Source organism: Loxodonta africana, chromosome 20, assembly GCF_030014295.1.
Source record: "Loxodonta africana isolate mLoxAfr1 chromosome 20, mLoxAfr1.hap2, whole genome shotgun sequence".
Lineage (NCBI taxonomy): Eukaryota > Metazoa > Chordata > Mammalia > Proboscidea > Elephantidae > Loxodonta > Loxodonta africana.
This window is the reverse complement of record NC_087361.1, coordinates 3,352,717-3,371,886: the sequence shown is the minus strand read 5'-3', so window position 1 is coordinate 3,371,886 and position 19,170 is coordinate 3,352,717. Positions and strand designations below refer to the sequence as shown.

The 19,170-nt window shown below is 40.1% G+C and overlaps 1 protein-coding gene across 8 annotated transcripts in view; it reads left to right on the top strand.

Annotated features, from left to right (window-relative positions):
- Positions 1–16,327, top strand: part of DZIP3 (DAZ interacting zinc finger protein 3) — a 290,858-nt gene extending 274,531 nt beyond the window's left edge. For 5 of the 8 annotated variants that reach the window (XM_064273000.1, XM_064272999.1, XM_064273001.1 and 2 more), the window contains 9 exons: positions 470–573; positions 2,095–2,182; positions 3,651–3,752; positions 8,283–8,408; positions 9,377–9,516; positions 11,133–11,253; positions 11,760–11,888; positions 11,972–12,073; positions 14,552–16,327. In XM_064273000.1, coding sequence (XP_064129070.1) covers positions 470–573; positions 2,095–2,182; positions 3,651–3,752; positions 8,283–8,408; positions 9,377–9,516; positions 11,133–11,253; positions 11,760–11,888; positions 11,972–12,073; positions 14,552–14,662 — 1,023 coding nt within the window. In that variant the 3' untranslated portion in view covers positions 14,663–16,327. Of the gene's footprint in view, positions 1–469; positions 574–2,094; positions 2,183–3,650; positions 3,753–8,282; positions 8,409–8,732; positions 9,517–11,132; positions 11,254–11,759; positions 11,889–11,971; positions 12,074–14,551 lie in introns of those variants that run through there. The other 3 variants (XR_010318680.1, XR_010318681.1, XM_064273005.1) reach the window with 3 other exon arrangements.
- Positions 16,328–19,170: the final 2,843 nt, after the last annotated feature.

Below are 19,170 nucleotides of genomic sequence, written 5' to 3'. Positions count from 1 at the left end.
CCTCCAAGGCCCATTTGGGCATTCTGGTTCTGAAATTTCTGATTATTCCCTTACTTAATCAATGAAAATAAAGTAGATATCAGGCCTTCTTTGGAGTGACCTCAAACTTTGCTCCATAATAGAGTCACCAGAGAGCTTTGAGAAATCTAGATGCCTAAGTTGTACCCAATATTAAGTAAATTAAAGCCTCTGGGACCAAGGCATCATTTTGTAAAGTTTCTCAGATGATTTGAGTAAATGTGCAGATTTGTAAACTAAGGTTCTAGAATGTTTATCAACCCAGAAACCATTGGTAAAAAAGCAGAATTGTATTGATCAAAAAGTTTTTATAATGTCAAGAAGCCCAGGTGCAGTTGGAAAAGGTTGAAAAATAGTCTAAAATGTATGTGAGATGATTGAGGAAAGAATGTGTTTATTTGCAGTGCCGAGAAGGACATCCTCAGCCCCTCTCTCTCTCAAAAACCTGCAGGTGCATTTCTTACAGTGTCGTCGAGATTTCGGGTTGCTGCATCTAGAGCAGACCGAAAAGGAGTGTCTCAGTCAGCTTGCCAGGGCGACGCACATGGTGGCAAGGTACCCTTTCCCTTGGAGTGTACCTTGATTTCAGAGATAGATATTCACAAGGGACCCGAGGTTGAGCATAGTCTGCAGTGTGTTTTACGTATATAATATTGATCGTCGGAGTGAAGAGGCCGCCTTGTTTTTTTAAACCTCAGAAGTCTTTTAGTTACTCTGATGCTTTGGCTTAGTTGCCTCTGCTGAAGCTCTGTGAGTCTGCTCAGGGCCGTCATGGCTGCTGACAGGTGTTTTTCATTCCTCCTAGTGAAACAGATGAAAATCGCAGCCGGAGACGTGCGTAAAGACCGGACATTTACAAAACAAGATGGATTCTAATTGGAAAACTTTACTATTGTTTTCCCTTCTAATGCTTGATGTTAAATACTTTTGGAATAGGCTGGGCAAAATATCACCTAAAATCGTATTAAAGGCAGTTCCCTGCTATGCCCTAGATGAACGGTTTTCAAATATTGGACAGCCTGTATCAAATCCTCCCAAATTTATAATTTTATGGGGAATACCTTCAAACTTAAAGAACTACTGTCATTAAGTTAATCTCTGAGACTGAGTCATCATACTTTTTTTTAATAGTGATCGTGTTAGTGATTATGATTAGGCTTTAATTCTAAATGATCAGAATCTCTGATGTGTTGGCAAGAGTCCCAGGATGTGCCGATGTGCATTCGGGTTGAGGAATCCCTGTTGTAAGTGATCCGTCTGTCTACTTGATAGAGGGATTTAGAATTTTATGAGGTCACTTTGAGAAAACCTCACTGATAACTTGTCCTGCCCTTTTGAAGCTATTATGCTGGAGGACACTGGTGTGGGCATGTCATAACAGACAGAGCCTTTTCAAAGTCCTCATGAAATCTTTCTTCAAGGGATGACAGACCCTGAAGCGGTTCCCGCTTTAGTAAGTCATTTGGTGAGCATAGATTATCAGAGTCTGCCATCTTTGTGCAATTTATGCACTGTACAAAGCCAAAATCTAATTCTCCCAGAGAAGACACATCTTTCTAATGTGCCTTCCCAAACAGAATACCCTTTTTCCAATTTGCAGAGAAGCCAGATAGCCCAACCACCGCCATGTGAAAATGGTATAAAACCACCTTCCAAGATGAGTCAAACCCTCAAAGATTCTCGTGTATCTTTGAAAATGTTCCTGTATTAGATGAATGGGGCAGTTTCCCTCTTTGGCCTTCTCTGTCTCCCTACTTCATTGGAGGAATTCCTTTACAAAGGTTTTAAAACACGTCCTAAGAAATGATGCCACCAATATAGAAAAATACTTGGTCTTCTAGAAGCATATTTGCTATTGAAACAAGGATTACTATGTAGTTTTTGCTTTTATTTTTAATAAAAAGCAAGCCCTTCCGTATATCTTCTTGCCCACTTGAAGTAATTGTTGGTAAGGAAATAATTTTGTTGATATTTTACATATTTACCTATATGCTAGAGAACATACTGGAAATTTTTTGGAACCTAAATGGTATATAAGAAAAAGACCTGTCTCGTATATCTCTTTTTCTACACCAGCAACCTGGAATCACTTCAGCTAAAGGCTGCAGTAGACAGTTGGAATGCCATTGTGATGGACGTTAGAAACAAGATTGCATTCCTCAGGGTAAGCCCTGAAGTACATTGAGAGTAAATTGGCTGAGTGTTATAGGTGCTGTGTACTTAAAAATCCAACATTAAAAAAATAATTGTTAGAGAGATTTAAGGGGCAACATGTTCCTTCGTTCCATTTATTAACACTTAGGTCTTCCGTTTGAGACTGAGCATTTCCATGCAGCTAATTGTAGATTGCATCCTAGATTCATACACATGACCGTTTAGAGCCTTATTTGATCCCCATAGACCAGGATATAATAAACTAAAAAATTGAGGCTCATACCTTGTTTCTCTAGAATTCCAAAACTAGCTCTGTCCCAATCAAAAAGAAATGTCTTAACTTGACCTGAATAATAATGTATTCAAAAATTAAAGGAAAATCAAGTCGACCTGTATGAATTTCAACCTTAACTTATTATGTGGTTATTCCATAATGCAAAATAACAAATTCTTAATTATTAGTTTAATAGAATTAGAACCTTGCTAAAAGTAAGCTAAAGACAAAACCTATTGAATATTTTAATTAATTTGGCCTTAGAATGTTTTTGCATTTATATTTTAAGGCTGATACAATGTTTTATTTATTATAAAATACATATATTTATTATTATAACGATTTAGTGCTAATTTCTTGGGGTGGTTTCACAAAACGTTCAGCAGAGTTCTCTAGCTTCTTCCTTCGTGGCCTGAACCATTTCTCTTCCCCTCTTCCCTTAGGTAGTCTTTAGTGATATTTAGCATTTTTGTTGGGTTTATTCAGAGTTCTGGCCTTGAAAGAACAGTCCCTTGTCCTATTTCAAGCGTTTGTTTCTATGTGGAAGTTTCTAAATGTTTTGATTTATAAGAAAATTTTTTTTCAGCTCCTATGGGTTGTTTATAAAATAATATAGTACTGAAAAATGGTGACAATGCCAAAAAAAAAAAAGTTGAAAACATATTAAGCTTTAAGGAAGAGTGTCTCGTTTTTGACGGAAATTCAAAGGAAGAAAACAAAAGTAGATGTGGAGCTAGAGTTAGCTAGAGTTACAGTTTTTGGAATAAACAAATTGTGGATATTAAAGGCATCTTCCTAAAAGTTCCACTCCAGTTTTAAATGAACAGCTTTTGTTACAGATAAGTTTGTTTATCTATTTATTAGCTAGTGCGTTATTTGTAGCTTCTTGACCGTTTCAGGTCTGTATTCACTTTATATCAGTGGTCCCTGTTTCAAGCCTAAGGATTACGGGAGGGCTGAGGAATTATCACGTGGGATCTCTGAATTCTGTGTCTCTGTATCTTGTTAATCAACAGACGCTGCTAAGAATACAACTAATTACTTGTGGGGGTAATAGTCTACTGAGTTGTTTTATGTCAAAAAGAGGTTCTTAATGCAGAAAAGGATTTATAGTGTATTTTTCAAAACTGTATATTAATTTTTCCCATATGCTATATTTTTTAAGTTGCTTTTGCCCTAAATATTGTTTCCTTTCTTCCATCAGACACAGTACAATGAACAGATTAATAAGGTGAAGCAAGGGTTTCCCTTGAGCACCTTGCCTCCGATACAGCTTCCACCACCACCACCCAATCCAGAGATACTGGTAAGAAATATAGGATTTTGAAAAAATGCCATCTTCATCCTGATAAAATGATAAGGCTATAAAACACTGAAAATGCAGTGTGTTTAATGTGTTCCAAATGGAATAGTACACGTTGTGAATACTAGTAACAATTATATTCATGACTGCGAGTCTCCAGGTTATGAAAGTAGTTGGCTGGCTGGCTCAGATGAGGGCAAAGCACAGGTTGCATCACTGGGTTTTAGTCATGTATTTGATATCTAAAGAGGTAGTATTTCTCATTTACTCTATCAACTTTGCCTATATCATAGGAGATAACCAGTGAATACTCAGAATTCCCAGTTTCCTCTGTAATAGTTTTCTAGGGCAGACATAACAAAGCACCACAAACTGGCTGGCTTAAAATAATGGAAATTTATTCTCTAACGGTTCTGGGGGCCAGAAGTCTGAAATCAAGTTGTTGGCAGGGCCATGCTCCCTTGAAACTTCTGGGGGAGAGTGTTTCCTTGCCTCTTTTAGCTTTGGATAGCCCCGGGAGTCCCTTGGGTGTTTTCTATTAAGTGCCTCAAAGTTCTTCCAGCCTCTTCCTCTTACCGAGTTCCAAAGGCACTTCCAGGTTTTTAGGCATTTGTTACGGAACACCTCACTTCCTAGAACCACAGTCTGTATTGGTGTCCTAGAGCTCTCATGACAAAGCACCACAAAGTGGGTGGCTTCAAACATCAGGAATCTGTCCCGTCACAGCACTGGAGGCTAGAAGTCTGAGACCAAGGTGTTGACAGCGCCACGTTCACTCTGAAGCCCTTAGAGGAGCAGCCTTCCTTGCCTCTTCCAGCTTCTGGTAGCCCCTGGCGTTGCTTGGCTAGTAGCTGTATAACTACAGTCTCTGCTTCCGTCTTCATGTGGCCTCTTCCCTGTGTCTCTTTCCTCTTCATATAAGGACACCAGTAACACTGAATTAAGAGCCCACTCTACCCCAATATGACCTTGTCTTAACTCATTACGTCTGTGTCAACCCTATTTCCAAATAAGGTCGCATTCTGAGGTTCCAGGAAGGACATGAACTTTGGGGGGACACTATCCAACCCAGGACACCCTCATGTGACCCCTAGATGACTGGAAGTCTCAGCTTAACACTGTAACAGGCTGCGGGCTTCACCCCTCCCTTTCTGCTTTCAACTCTCTTGTCCTGAACGTTTACCTTCTTTTCTGTCTTCAACAGCAGTGCCAGCCCTCACTTAGGCCCTTTCCCTGCTTATTATTATGGGTTAGTGAATCTTAGATAAACTAATCCACACACTGAACTGTCTTTTATCTTTCTGGGGACACAGTTTCTTAACCTAATAAAGTCAGACAGCCTTCCAAAAGGTCCTTTGGGGGAGCAGTTAGCTGGTATTTCTCATGATCATAACAGACCTGGGGTAGGAAGAGGCAAAGGTGTGATACTTTAGAGAAGATGATTTTATTTTCCTCAAGTTTATTTTGTTGTTGTTGGGAATGTACACAGCAAAATATTCACCAATTCAGCCATTTCTACATGTACATTTAGTGACATTGATTACATTCTGTGAGTTGTACAACCATTCTCACCCTCTTTTTCTGAGTTGTCCCTCTCCCATTAACATAAACTCACTGCCCCCTAAGGTTTCTATCTAATCTTTCGAGTTGCTGTTGTCAGTTTGATCCCATATAGATAGTTCTTAAAACAGCTTAATGCTCAAGACAGGCCTTTTTTACTAGTTAAGCTAAACTATTGTTTGGTTTTAAGAAACCTTCAGGGGTTATTTTTGTCTAAGGTTTAAATATTATCTCAGTGCAATCGTTTAGGAGTTCATCCAACCTCCATGGCTCCAGAAAGTCTAGAATTCATGAGAATTTGAGATTCTTTTCTGCATTTTCCCCCATTTGATCAGGATTCTTCTATGGAATCTTTGATGAAAATGTTCAGTAAAGGTAGCCAGTTACCATCCAGCACTTCTGGTCGCATGGCAAATGAGGCAATTAGCTGCACATTCTATATCCTTCTCCTGTTCCTGGCTCTCCTTCTTCGTCTGTTGCTCTGGGTGAACAAAGACCAATTGTTGTGCCTTGGACGGCTGCTTGTAAGCTTTTAAGACCCCAGGCACTACACAGCGAACTTGGAGGTAGAACACAAGCACTAAACACATTATTAGGCCGATTAACTGGGTTGTCCCATGAAACCATGACCCTAAACATCCAAACCAAGGAACCAAATCCCGTGCGGTAGTTGTACACATGCAGCTTCAGCAGCTACTCTTTTGTTTTTTGGTCGTTGTTATAAATACATGGGGCAGGTAACTTTTGACATCAGCTCTCCTGGTTGTAGTAAAATTTTGAAAATGTTATTTCTACTCGCGGTTGAGTATAACAAAGAATATAAACCTTATGTGAAATATGTGGAGTTACACCATGTGTTTCGAAAGCAGAACCCTGTGCTAAAAGCATCACGTGATACATACCATGGTCTTTAGTTTAGAAAGATAGTATTGCCTTTTATAGTTTTTGTCAATTCAATTTCCATAGAACTACTGTATCATGAATATCATTATCCCAGGATGGAGCACCATCACACACAAATACTCCGATAGCAAAGGTGTTAAGTAGCTGACAGAGAAGTCCCAAGGAATTCCTGCAGCTCTACAGGAAGTAAGATGTATTCTTAGTAGGATTATGGGAAATTCTGTGCCTTCTGCCCATGCCCACACTGCTGCTCTAAGTTGTAGCTAAACTTTCCCATGACTCTAAATATAAAATGGCTTCAGGGGCTCAGGAACTAGATACCGAGTTGTTCCAGAATAGGCCAGCTTCAACTACATTTGTATCTAAGCATCTTGAGGCCGTGACTTTCTCTTTGAATATTAAATCAGGCCAGATCTTCCAGGTATTAATTAGTTCTCAGGTCCTCAAAATAAACTTCGGGGTTTCCATGAACCAGTCCAGCATAAACCTCAGGTGTCTCTCAGCAGCGATTCTCTATAGCTGTGTAGTGAAACCTTGACTTCTGGACCCTCCAGACCTTCATCATGTCACAAAGAAACAACTTGGGTTCTTATGTGGAGTTTCTGAGCGTCAATATTGTTCACCAACATGGACAACACTTACTTGGAATCATAGTCCTGTGTTATTAAGTTGGGAGAGAACCTTGAAGACCACCTAACCCAGTTTTCTCATTTTATAGATTGATAATGGGAATCAAGGTTACCCAGCTAAGTAGAGAGAAAGCAGGAGTAGAACCCAGTTCTCCTGCCTCTCATTCAGTGCCCTTTCCAATCTATTTCACCGCTCAGTGCTTTTCCAAATATTCCTACGTTTAGCTAACGTTGTATACTTTTTAAAGAATGTGTTATATGCGTGATCTGTGAAACACCTCACAACATGGATGAATCTGTTCGGCATTATGCTGAGTGAAGTAAGTCAATCACAAAAGGACAAATATTGTATGAAACCACTACTGAAAAAAACTCATAATAAGATTTACACACAAAAAGAAACAGTATTTGATGGTTACAAGGGAGGAGAAGGGTAGAGAGGGAAAAACACTAAATAGACAAGAGATAACTGGTAATTTGGGTGATGGGTAAGACAGTACACAATACTGGGGAAGCCAGAACAACTTGACCAAGGCAAGGTCATGAAAGCTCCATAGACACATCTAACTCCCTGATGGACCAAATTACTGGGCTGAGGGCTGTGGGGACCGTGGTTTCAGAGAACATCTAGCTCAATTGCCATAACATAGTTCTACATCCTACTTTGGTGAGTAGCATCTGGGGTCTTAAAAACTTTTAAGTGGCCATCTAAGACACTCCACTGGTCTCAACCCCATCTGGAGCAAGGTAGAATGAAGAAAACCAAAGACTCTAGGGGAAGATTAATCCAAAGGACTAATGGACCTCAACTGCCACAGCCTCCACCAGACCAAGTTCAACACAACTAGATGGTGCCTGGCTACCACCACCAACAACTCTGACAGGAATTACAATAAAGGGTCCCAGTCAGAGCTGGAGAAAAATGTAGAACAAAATTCTAACTCACCAAAAAAAAAAAAAAAAAAGACCAGACTTACTTGTCTGACAGAGACTGGAGAAACCCTGAGAGTATGGCCCCCAGCCACCCTTATAGCTCAGTAATGAAGTCACTCCTGAGGTTCACCCTTCAGCCAAAGATTAGATAGGCCTGCAAAACAAAAGGAGAGTAAATAGGTACACCAGCCCAGGGGCAAGGATGAGAAGGCAGGAGGAGACAGGAAATCTGGTAATGGGGAACCCAAGGTCCAGAAGGGGAGAGTATTGGCATGTCGTGGGATTGGCAACCAATGTCACAAAACAATATGTGTATTAATTGTTTAATCAGAAACTAATTTTTGTTCTGTAAACCATCTAAAATGCAATTAAAAAATGTGTTATATGTTTGTGTCTGGATTTCAAATCACTGTTTTCTCCCAAATATTACTCTGTGAGTTTAGGTCATTGTCTATGTAAATATTTAAGTGTGTAGCTCCTGTTGTTGTTTTTACCTTTTCTACTTTAGATGCAGCAGTTCCTGGGGAGAACCTTTGTGAAGGAATCTTACCTCAGACCTATACTCGCTGTTGCTCAAATGCCTGCAGTTTGTCCTGGAGTCATCGCTGCACCTGGCCCACCTAGAGCCCCCCTGGTACAGAGCCCTTCTTGGCCGGATAGACATTAACTAGTTCTTTATTGCTACAGTGGGCGCCTTCTCGTCAATGGAATGATAATGCTGGTGGTGGTAGTGGGGTGATGGCACCTGAATGCCAATTTAATGGATACTTCCGTGCGAGGCACTGTGGGTGAAGCCTTTGCACATACTATAATTATTTCATTAGCTGATATTAGCTTAGTTTCTGGATACAAAAATAAGTATATTTTTTCCTAGAGAGTCCTTCCAATTACAGTGTTACTCCTGTAACAGGAAACAATCGAGGGTAGACTGATGATTGAATAGATCGTTTGCTTTTAGGATGGTTGCTGCACAGATTGAAAAGCAAAGAAGCTGAATCACGACACACTAAACCACAAAGCTGAGGAAGAATTGGATTTACAGGTGCAGTGGGCGTGCTTCAGCTTTGTAAACAGACTGCTAATATTGTCACCTCGGGAAATACTATACCATAAAGTTAGAAATTTTCTAGCTACATATGTTCCTGACTCTTTTTTTAACTGAACAGATTTCATGGACATTTCTCATGCTAGTGGGTATATCTATCCCATTGTTCATAAGGACTTCATTAGATGCATTATAACTTATTATTACCCAATTAACTGACATTTGGTTGTTTTCAGTTTTCACTGTTATAAGAAATATAGCAATAGCCTGCACAGTATTTCTGTACATGTGTGGAATTACTGAAGCTAGCATGTCCCATTTTATTTTTTTTAGCATGTCCCATTTTTTAAATAAGGGTAGTTATAAACTATTAGAAATATTGTTGTGCTGGTTATTTAAAAAACTCTGAAAAGGAAGCCTGTATGTCAGCATTGCTTTTCTTCACTTGTCATCGCACCTGCTGTCAGTTGCTCTGAGGTCCGGAGATGTCACACTGGCATCTGACATTGAAGCAGATGTGTTCATTTCCCTGTTGGCAGCGCTCTGTCTCCTTCCAGATGACTGAGGTAGCCTGGACTGCGCCAGCCCCTGTGACAGAGGCCACGTCTCCCAGTGCAGGTCTGGGAAGTGACCCTCCCATGACGAATTGGGAGAGGATTGTGGACAGACTGAAAACCGCCTTTCCACAACAGTCCAGGTACCTTAGTGTTTATTTAGTGGTGCACGCTGATCATATTCTACAGCCTCCATCGTTATAATTACGGCAAATGAAACATTTCAAAGAAGCTTAGCACCCAAAAAAATCACAGGCATTTCTTTATCGTGAGCTTGGTTAAAACAAAAACAAAAACAAAACATGCTGCCGTCGAGTCTGCTCAGCTTATAGCAACGGTCATAGGACAGGGTAGAACTGCCCTGTAGGGTCTCCAAAGCTGTAATCTTTACGGACGCAGACTGCCACCTTTTCCTCCTGTAGACTGTCTGGCAGGTTCAAACTGCTGACCTTTTGATTAGTAGCTGAGCACTTAGCTACTGCACTACCAGGGCTCCAGCTTTGGTAAGGAAGTGAAACCTAACCGGGAAGGGATGGCGGGACAGAAATGCCGATCTTCCTCACTGATGCTTCTTACCTCAGGCCTGCTCATCTACTCAAAGTACAGCGAGCTGCAGACCTATCCAGGTTTAATGCCACCAGCTGCAACAATTACCTTAATAACCTGTTTCCAAAGTGGATTTTAAGTTGGTTGTGTGCAACATAAGCCCAGACATCATCAGGTTTTAGTGTTCTATTTCCTTAATTTTATGGAGGCTTCTTACAGTCCCTTTGTTAGGGAACACAGTTAAATGCAAGAAATCATGATTTCACTGTGCCTTCCACAGTTCTGACATTAAAAAAAAAACATTAGCAAAAGGTTATTTAATTCTCTTCTTATAGAAATGAAGATTCTTTATCTCTGCTGTTGTATTCAAGGAAATAATTCTAGTTTTCACCAGTATTTTTATCGAATACCAACTTTTATGTGTATACTGTTTTGCTTCAAGATTAGATTACGGTTTTATAAGTACCATAATGGTGATTAGGTGATGAAAGTAGAAATGCAATGTAGTTGTTATAAATCTGTGTGTACAAAATGAATATGTAGTAAATCACGAGTAGTTTTACAGGGTCGACATTCACATGACACTTCATTTGGGAAAGAAAAATAAGCTGACCTGTCCTACCAAACATGTAGGTGAACACTTTGGGTCAGTAGACATATTGGCTAAAATAATTCTGGGTTCCTTTTGTCATGTAATTAACGTTGTCCTTAATCTTTGTTTTCCTGTTCTTTTTAATCTTTTTCTTTTTTCCTGTTTGAGTTTTACAAAAGTGAAAGTATCAACCCTGATAGAAAAGAGAGAAACAAATAGCAACATTGTTAAAAGGAATTTTTTAGTTCTGAGAAAGAGAACATTTGAGAGATAAGATACAAAGAGCTCAGTACATAAATAAGTAGATAACAAATTCAGTTGTCATACAGTGAGCATTTGGAAAACAGAGTTAGGGTTTCTTTTTGGAAAGAAAATAAATACTAGGCTTTGTCACTCATGGACACATTATGTGAACACATTAGTTTTTTGAATACATTAGTTTTAATTTTGTTCAAGAAAAATGCAGATGGGCCTGTGATTACTTTTTTAGATCTAAGACCTGAAGTGTTACCTCTATATGCTTACACATCAGTCATGTGAAATGATTTATATCTTGTTTGGGGGACACATCCTCAAGACAGTGAGAAGCATCACCACTAATTCTTACTTGATCTCTCTTAGGAAGGAGCTCACAGATTTCTTACAAAAACTGAAAGATGCTAATGGAAAGTCCTTATCTGCAATGACATTTGATGAAATTGTTTGCAAGATTTCCCAGCTTACTGACCCTAAAAGATCTCAGGTAAAGAAGCCTTCTATCTCCACCCTCACCTCTAGGAGTTACCTCTTTTAATTAACTCCATGTTAGAAAAGCAGTAACCTCTAATCATAATAAATCATCTACTAAGAGTAAACAGTTCAATGACTTCCGCTGGACAAATAAATGATAAAGGAAGTCTTTTAAAAATACCTACCACCTGATCTCTGTGAAATAAACTGGCTTTCCTGGAATTTATTCTAGGTCACTCTGAATGATTCTGAAAGGGGGACTTTTTTAACCTATTTTATGGAAAGATTTGTTTTATTTAAAAAATATATACAGAGAGAGTTATTTTTGTCATTACCTAGCTGTGCCTATGTAAGTAAGAATTGCCAAAATTTTGTTTCAGTGTTTCTCATGAATCTGATTGACTTTTACCCTTTTGCTAATTCTTGCTGTACCCCATTCTGAACTGTTCCTTCTGTTCTTACTGTTTTAGAACAATTCCAAAAAATTACCAAAAAAAAGTATAATATTCTCATTTTCAGAGTCAAGGAAAATCAGTACCGAAGGGGAACTGTGTTTCACCTGAGCCGAATGCCGCCCAGCCTCCAAAACCAGCCTGGAGGCCCCTCGGCTCACAGCAACCTGCCACGTGGGAAGGAGCCAAGAATTTGGTGAGATTGGGACTTTGGATTCTGAACACATTCCATTTGGGAAAGAAGTGAGCTGACCTTAACCTCATTTGTATTCTCCCCAGGAGGAGGAGGAGGAGGAGGAGGAGCCGTGTGTCATCTGTCACGAGAATCTCTCTCCAGAAAACCTCTCTGTGTTGCCCTGTGCTCACAAATTCCACGCTCAGGTAACTCTTTAAACTCGTCCTGTTAATGTTTAAGCAGCTTCGTGAGATTTATACTGCCTTACTTACAGTCACGTGCATGCGGCATCACCCACTGCTGCGGCCCGAGTTCTCACTGGGGATAGCTGTGGGCTCTTGGGCACCACACAAAACCTATTCTCTCATACCTGGTCACAGATTCCACCATGCTTTCTCAGCTCTCCAGACACCTTTTAAGAGAAGTGGCCAGTTTTGAGATTGAAATGGCACAGAGCAGGCAGTTCCTTTTAATAGACTGGGAGGAATGTTGATTGATGTGGCATTTCAGTGGCAGAATGGGCAACATGCACTTCGCCTCGATGTGCAATAAACATCACATACTGTCCTTTGTCCAGAAAGGTACCTCCACACCTAATAATGTCCCCCTACCATTATAAAGCCCAGGCCTTATCTTAGCGGTCTGTCCAGGCTCCTGTATTTACCTTTGAAGATGCTCAAGTTGGAGCATTTGTTGTTAAAAAACTGTGATGCTGGCGTATCTTTTGTTGATTCTTGGCATTTATACAGATTAATTCCTGCTGCTGCTGTGCAAGTGCTAGGTACACAAGTGATGGTCCAAGCCTCTGTTGCAGAGACATAATTTAACAAAGGAAAAGATAATCTTATACGGGAAGGATCTCTCAGGGAAGTGAACTACAGCCAGTTCGCGCAAGCCGTATCTGTAAAACATTGTTTCAAAGACACGTATACCTGGTACAGAATTATACTTCACATCTCTTCTGACATGAAGAGACATGTACAGGACGACCAGTCCCAGAAGACACGTATACCTGGTACAGAATTATACTTCACATCTCTTCTGACAAGAAGAGACATGTACACGACGACCAGTCCCAGAAGACACGTATACCTGATACAGAATTATATTAGTATCTCTTCTGACATGAAGAGACATGTACAGGATGACCAGTCCCAGAAGACACGTATACCTGGCACAGAATTATACTTCACATCTCTTCTGACATGAAGAGACATGTACAGGACGACCAGTCCCAGAAGACACGTATACCTGGCACAGAATTATACTTCACATCTCTTCTGACATGAAGAGACATGTACAGGACGACCAGTCCCATAAGACACGTATACCTGGTACAGAATTATACTTCACATCTCTTCTGACAAGAAGAGACATGTACAGGACGACCAGTCCCAGAAGACACGTATACCTGGTACAGAATTATACTTCACATCTCTTCTGACATGAACAGACATGTACAGAACGACCAGTCCCAGAAGACACGTATACCTGGCACAGAATTATACTTCACATCTGTTCTGACGTGAAGAGACATGTACAGAACGACCAGTCCCAGAAGACATGTATACCTGGGATAGAATTATATTAGCATCTGTTCTGACATGAAGAGACATGTACAGAACGACCAGTCCCAGAAGACATGTATACCTGCTACAGAATTATACTTCACTTCTCTTCTGACATGAAGAGACATGTACAGAATGACCAGTCCCAGAAGACACGTATACCTGCTACAGAATTATACTTCACATCTCTTCTGACATGAAGAGACATGTACAGAATGACCGGTCCCAGGAGACACGTATACCTGGTAAAGAATTATATTTGGCATCTATTCCGACATGAGGAGACATGTACAGAATGACAAGTCCCAGAAGATCTCCAGGAAAGGTATTTAACCGCAAGATATTCCCGCTTGTAGTTTTTAAGTCCTGCTTATTTGGAAAATAAATTTTAAACAAAACTTATCTTATTCATTGTCATTGCCCATTGGATAGAAAGCAAGTATTGTATTCAGTGTACTTTCAAGGTTAGAGTTGGTAGGCCTCACATACACCGCCTATTCCGAATCCGCTCTCATCTGGCCTGGCCTTCCTTTATTCAGGCAGGTAAAAATTGATTTGTTTTTGGAGAGCCATTATTCAGGTGAATGACTTAACAGATAGTTCATGGCCAAGGTGCGCTACCATTGTTACTCAAGAAAGTGCAATCTGAGAAGCATATCCATCACCTAAGAATTTTGATTTCAAAATACCATATGCTGTTAATACTGGGTTTTCTTAATACCAGTTATTTGTGACTTTTGCATGTTTCTCTGGATTATTAGATGAGAACAATATATAATAAAATATAGAGAGAAAATAAATAAAGCAAGTTTCCCTGATCTTCTTGTCACAAAGAACTGCTATTCATTCCCAAACTTTTGAGATGATTCTGAAAATCAGGGTTGGGGCTTCAAGATGCTAATAGAATATAATGGCTGAAAGAAGGTGATCCGCTGTTACCAGCTGTGTTGCTTAGGAAACCTCAGAGAAGGAGCCACGATTGTAGCATTTGGCGTGGTGATCTACCGGATCGGGCTTTAAGATCCATCAGAAGACATGTTGTTTGGTATCCCTGAGTAACAACTCTCTCTCCTAGGCTAATGTGAGAGGCTGACACGGGTCTTTTTGCTTCCTCAGTGCATTAGACCATGGTTGATACAACAGGGGACATGCCCAACCTGCAGACTCCACGTTTTGCTACCGGAAGAATTCCCTGGTCACCCCAGCCGGCAGTTGCCCAAGATCTGATCTAAGGGAGTTACTGTGCTAAGAAAGTTCAGTTTCAGACTTCAGAATTTGGAACCTGCTTTTCTAATGAGTGACAGCGTGAGTGGTGTGAAGCAGCACGCTCTTCAGAGCTGTGCAAAGGAAGCGAGCTAACTCGTCAAACCTGCGGCCAGAGACATCTCCAGGCTCAGTGAACTGAACTGAACAGGCTTAATATAAGAGGAATTTGAGCAGGTACACTATATTTGCTCTTACATTAGTGGACATTTTCTTCCAGCGTAGACATAACTATGACTGTCTTTCTTAGAATAGTTTTCTTTTTTCCTTCTTATTCCACTCAGCCTTTGCTTCTCTGCAGGTATACTACATTCTCATTTTCTCAAGTAAATTTTAGCAAGATGAAAAGAGAAACATAAATGAGAAGTACGACAATGCCACAGGTTTTAGTGTCCATTTTAACTTTTAAAACTACTTAAAAAAATAAAAGTTCAAGTGTTTGAATTTTATCTCTTTCTTCCCAGTCCTTCTCTGTCTTCTGTAGTATGTATCCATGAAGCGATTGTGAGCTACTTAAGTGTGGAGACCATGCTTGGAGCTGGCTTGAACTGGCTTGTGAGAGATAATTAGGTTTCAGGAATTTTGCTATTTTAGGAATTTTGTCAAATCATTGGTACTTGAAATCTCCTGCAGTGAACGTACTTACACCGTGGAAATGGGTAAATGCTATGAGGGCTCCTCTCTCCTCAGAGCTGGTTGTTAAACATTTACCAGTGTACCACAGGACCGTGTCTGATTCTCCTTTGTATTCTCAATGCTTTGCGTAGTAAAGGCCTAGTAAATACTCCCAGTTCAGAAAGTAGTAGGAAAGGAGTTGAGGTCCAGAGTAAACCACTAATTCAGTTGAATAATTGAGATCTTATGTTTATTCGTAAACACACTATCTTTGAACCTTAATCATTTAAACTTTTGGGGGGATTGTTTCTGCCTTAAAAGTATCTGATTTCAGTTCCTGCCTTAAAAGTATCTGATTTCAGTTCCTGATGCTGGGGAAGGGGAGTCTGTCGTGTGTGTGGTTGTTTCTGATGACAAAGTGGTCACCCCTCGCCTAAGCTGCGTACCTAAAGCTTGTCGCTGAGAATTTTCATTCTTATATGTCGGAAACCTATTTTGAAAATAGTATTGTGTAAAAGCCGTAAGTGTTGTTCATGTTGGTAGTTTCATAATTAAAAGACCTTCAAGTTACCTTGTAAGACAAGTCTACCTTGGTTCATGTTCACAATTGTAATTTCATTAACTAATGGAAAAGAATAAATGGTTCCTAACTTAGCCACTATTTTATCTGTATATTTCATTGTAAATGTATCTTGAAGCTACTTTAAATTGCTATTGAAAGCCTCTGTTTCTGTTTAATTGTATGCTAAGAGTTTTCTTCTGTAATGAGAATGGACTGTAAACTGTGAAGGAAAATATCCAAAAAGAAAGTAATAAACTAGACGTAGAAAATGCCAAGAATGTCTTAGAATCACTGAATTCAGAGCTTATAGGGCTGAGTAATATCTTGTCTAGCATCTCAAGATTATGGTCATAATGCAGGTTACCCTGTAAGACAGGTGTTTCTTAGATCATGTTTATAACTGCGATTTCACTTACCCATGGGAGAGAATAAATGTTTCTTAATTGAACAACTATTTTACCCGTGTATTACAGTCTAAATGTATCTTGAAACTATTTTAAGTCTCTCATTTCAAACTTCTATTTCTGTATAAATGTTCTTAAATCTATTTTTCTGTATTGAGAGTGTATAGTTTCTGTATTGGGAGTGTATAGTTTCTGTATTGAGAGTGTATAGTTTCTGTATTGAGAATGTATAGGAAGACATCCAAGAAGCAGCCAGTCATCTAGGTCTGTGAGATGCCAAGGACGCCTTGGCGTTACAGAACACCAGAGCTTATGGAGACTCTCGTGGATCATCTAGGCCAAAACCCATTGCTGTCAGGTCGAGTCCAACTCATAGCGACCCTACAGGACAGCCTAGAACGGCCCCAGAGGGTTTCTAAGGCTGTGATCTTTACGTCTTCCTTCTGTGGAGGAGCTGGTGGTTCAAATGGCCAACCTTATGGTTAGCCCTCATTTTACAGCATGTCTTGCCCAAGGTCATATGGCCAGAAAATGCTGAGCCAGTCCTAGTTCTTGAGGCACTGAGTCCTATGCTCCCTGCACAAACTGATGCTGTAATACGATACTGGTGTTAAACTGCCATTCTCAGCTCTAAGATTGAGACCAGAGTACTTAAGAAAATAGCTGTTATGTTGAGAAAATGTAATGGGACAGTGTTCCTGAAAGTCATATCTAGTTCTGCAGATCCAGAAGATGACAAAATTAGTTTTCTCATCTTGATGTATAGTTTAATACTAAAGACAATGGTAGGAACCATTCTTCAACTAATAGTGATCCCTGCTGTGCCTCTGGCTGAGGAGGGACGATCCAGAACTCTCTACCCTGCCAAAAGGCCACTGAGGATGAGAGGGCTCCTGAAGTAGCTCTGTTTACATCAAAAATAATGTGCAAGCATCCTGTAATATCACTGCAGCTGCTGCTGGAGGACACGTCTTATAATGTATTCCTTCATATTTATCGATTGCATGTACATAACATTTTACAGCTTTTATTTGTTGTTACCTCATTTGATCCACACAGTAACTCTGAAATGGATATTATTGTCCTTATTTTACGGATGATAAACTGAGGCTCAAGGGAGGTAATTTGTCCAAGGTCATAGCTACAAAGTAGCATTTTCGTATTGGAATACAGATCTTCTGTCCCTGGCATTTTTTCCAGTAAGTCACAGGAGCCTCTTCCTTTTAAATAATGTCCTTCACATTGAAATGAAACAGATGGTAAAGCCACTAATTATTTTGGACTGGGAACATGGCATTGAGTGCGTGTGCATGTATATCTGCGTGTGTGTGTATATATATATATGTATATACATATATATATGTTGTTGTTGTTAGGTGCCGTCGAGTCGGTTCCAACTCATAGCGACCCTATGCACAACAGAACGAAACACTGCCCGGTCCTGCACCATCCTTACAATCGTTGTTATGCTTGAGCTCGTTGTTGCAGCCACTGTATCAATCCACCTCGTTGAGGGTCTTCCTGTTTTCTGTTGACCCTGTACTCTGCCAAGCATGATGTCCTTCTCCAGGGACTGATCCCTCCTGACAACATGTCCAAAGTATGTAAGACGCAGTCTTGCCATCCTTGCCTCTAAGGAGCATTCTGGCCACACTTCTTCCAAGACAGATTTGTTTGTTTTTTTGGCAGTCCATGGTATATTCAATATTCTTCGCCAGCACCACAATTCAAAGGCGTCAACTCTTCTTTGGTCTTCCTGATTCGTTGTGCAGCTTTCACATGCATATGGTGTGATTGAAAATACCATGGCTTGGGTCAGGCACACCTTAGTCTTCAGGGTGACATCTCTGCTCTTCCACACTTTGAAGAGGTCCTTTGAAGCAGATTTACCCAATGCAATGTGTCTTTTGATTTCTTGACTGCTGCTTCCACGACTGTTGATTGTGGATCCAGTAAAATGAAATTTAACAACTTCAGTCTTTTCTCCGTTTATCATGATGTTGCTCATTGGTCCAGTTTTGAGGATTTTTGTTTTCTTTATGTTGAGGTGCAATCCATACTGAAGGCTGTGGTCTTTGATCTTCATTAGTAAATCCTTCAAGTCCTCTTCACTTTCAGCAAGCAAGGTTGTGTCATCTGTATAATGCAGGTTGTTAATGAGTCTTCCTCCAATCCTGATATCCCATTCTTTTTCATATAGTCCAGCTTCTTGTATTATTTGCTCAGCATACAGATTGAATAGGTATGGTGAAAGAATACAACCCTGACACACACCTTTCCTGACTTTAAACCAATCAGTATCCCCTCGATCTGCCTCTTGATCTACGTAAAGTTTCCTCATGAGCACAATTAAGTGTTCTGGAATTCCCATTCTTCGCAGTGTTATCCATAGTTTGTTATGATCCACACAGTCGAATGCCTTTGCATAGTCAATAAAACACAGGAAAACATCCTTCTGGTATTCTCTGCTTTCAGCCAGGATCCATCTGACATCAGCAATGATATCCCTGGTTCCACGTCCTATTCTGAAACTGGCCTGAATTTCTGGCAGTTCCCTGTCAACATACTGCTGCAGCCATTTCTGAAATTTTGCTTGCATGTGATATTAATGATATTGTTCTATAATTTCCACATTTGGTTGGATCACCTTTCTTGGGAATAGGCATAAATATGGATCTCTTCCAGTCAGTTGGCCAGGAAGCTGTCTTCCATATTTCTTGGCATAGATGAGTAAGTAACTCCAGCACTGCATCCAATTGTTAAAACATCTCAATTGATATTCCATCAATTCCTGGAGCCTTGTTTTTCGCCAATGCCTTCAAAGCAGCTTGGACTTCTTCCTTCAGGACCATTGGTTCCTGATCATATGCCACCTCTTGAAATGGTTGAAT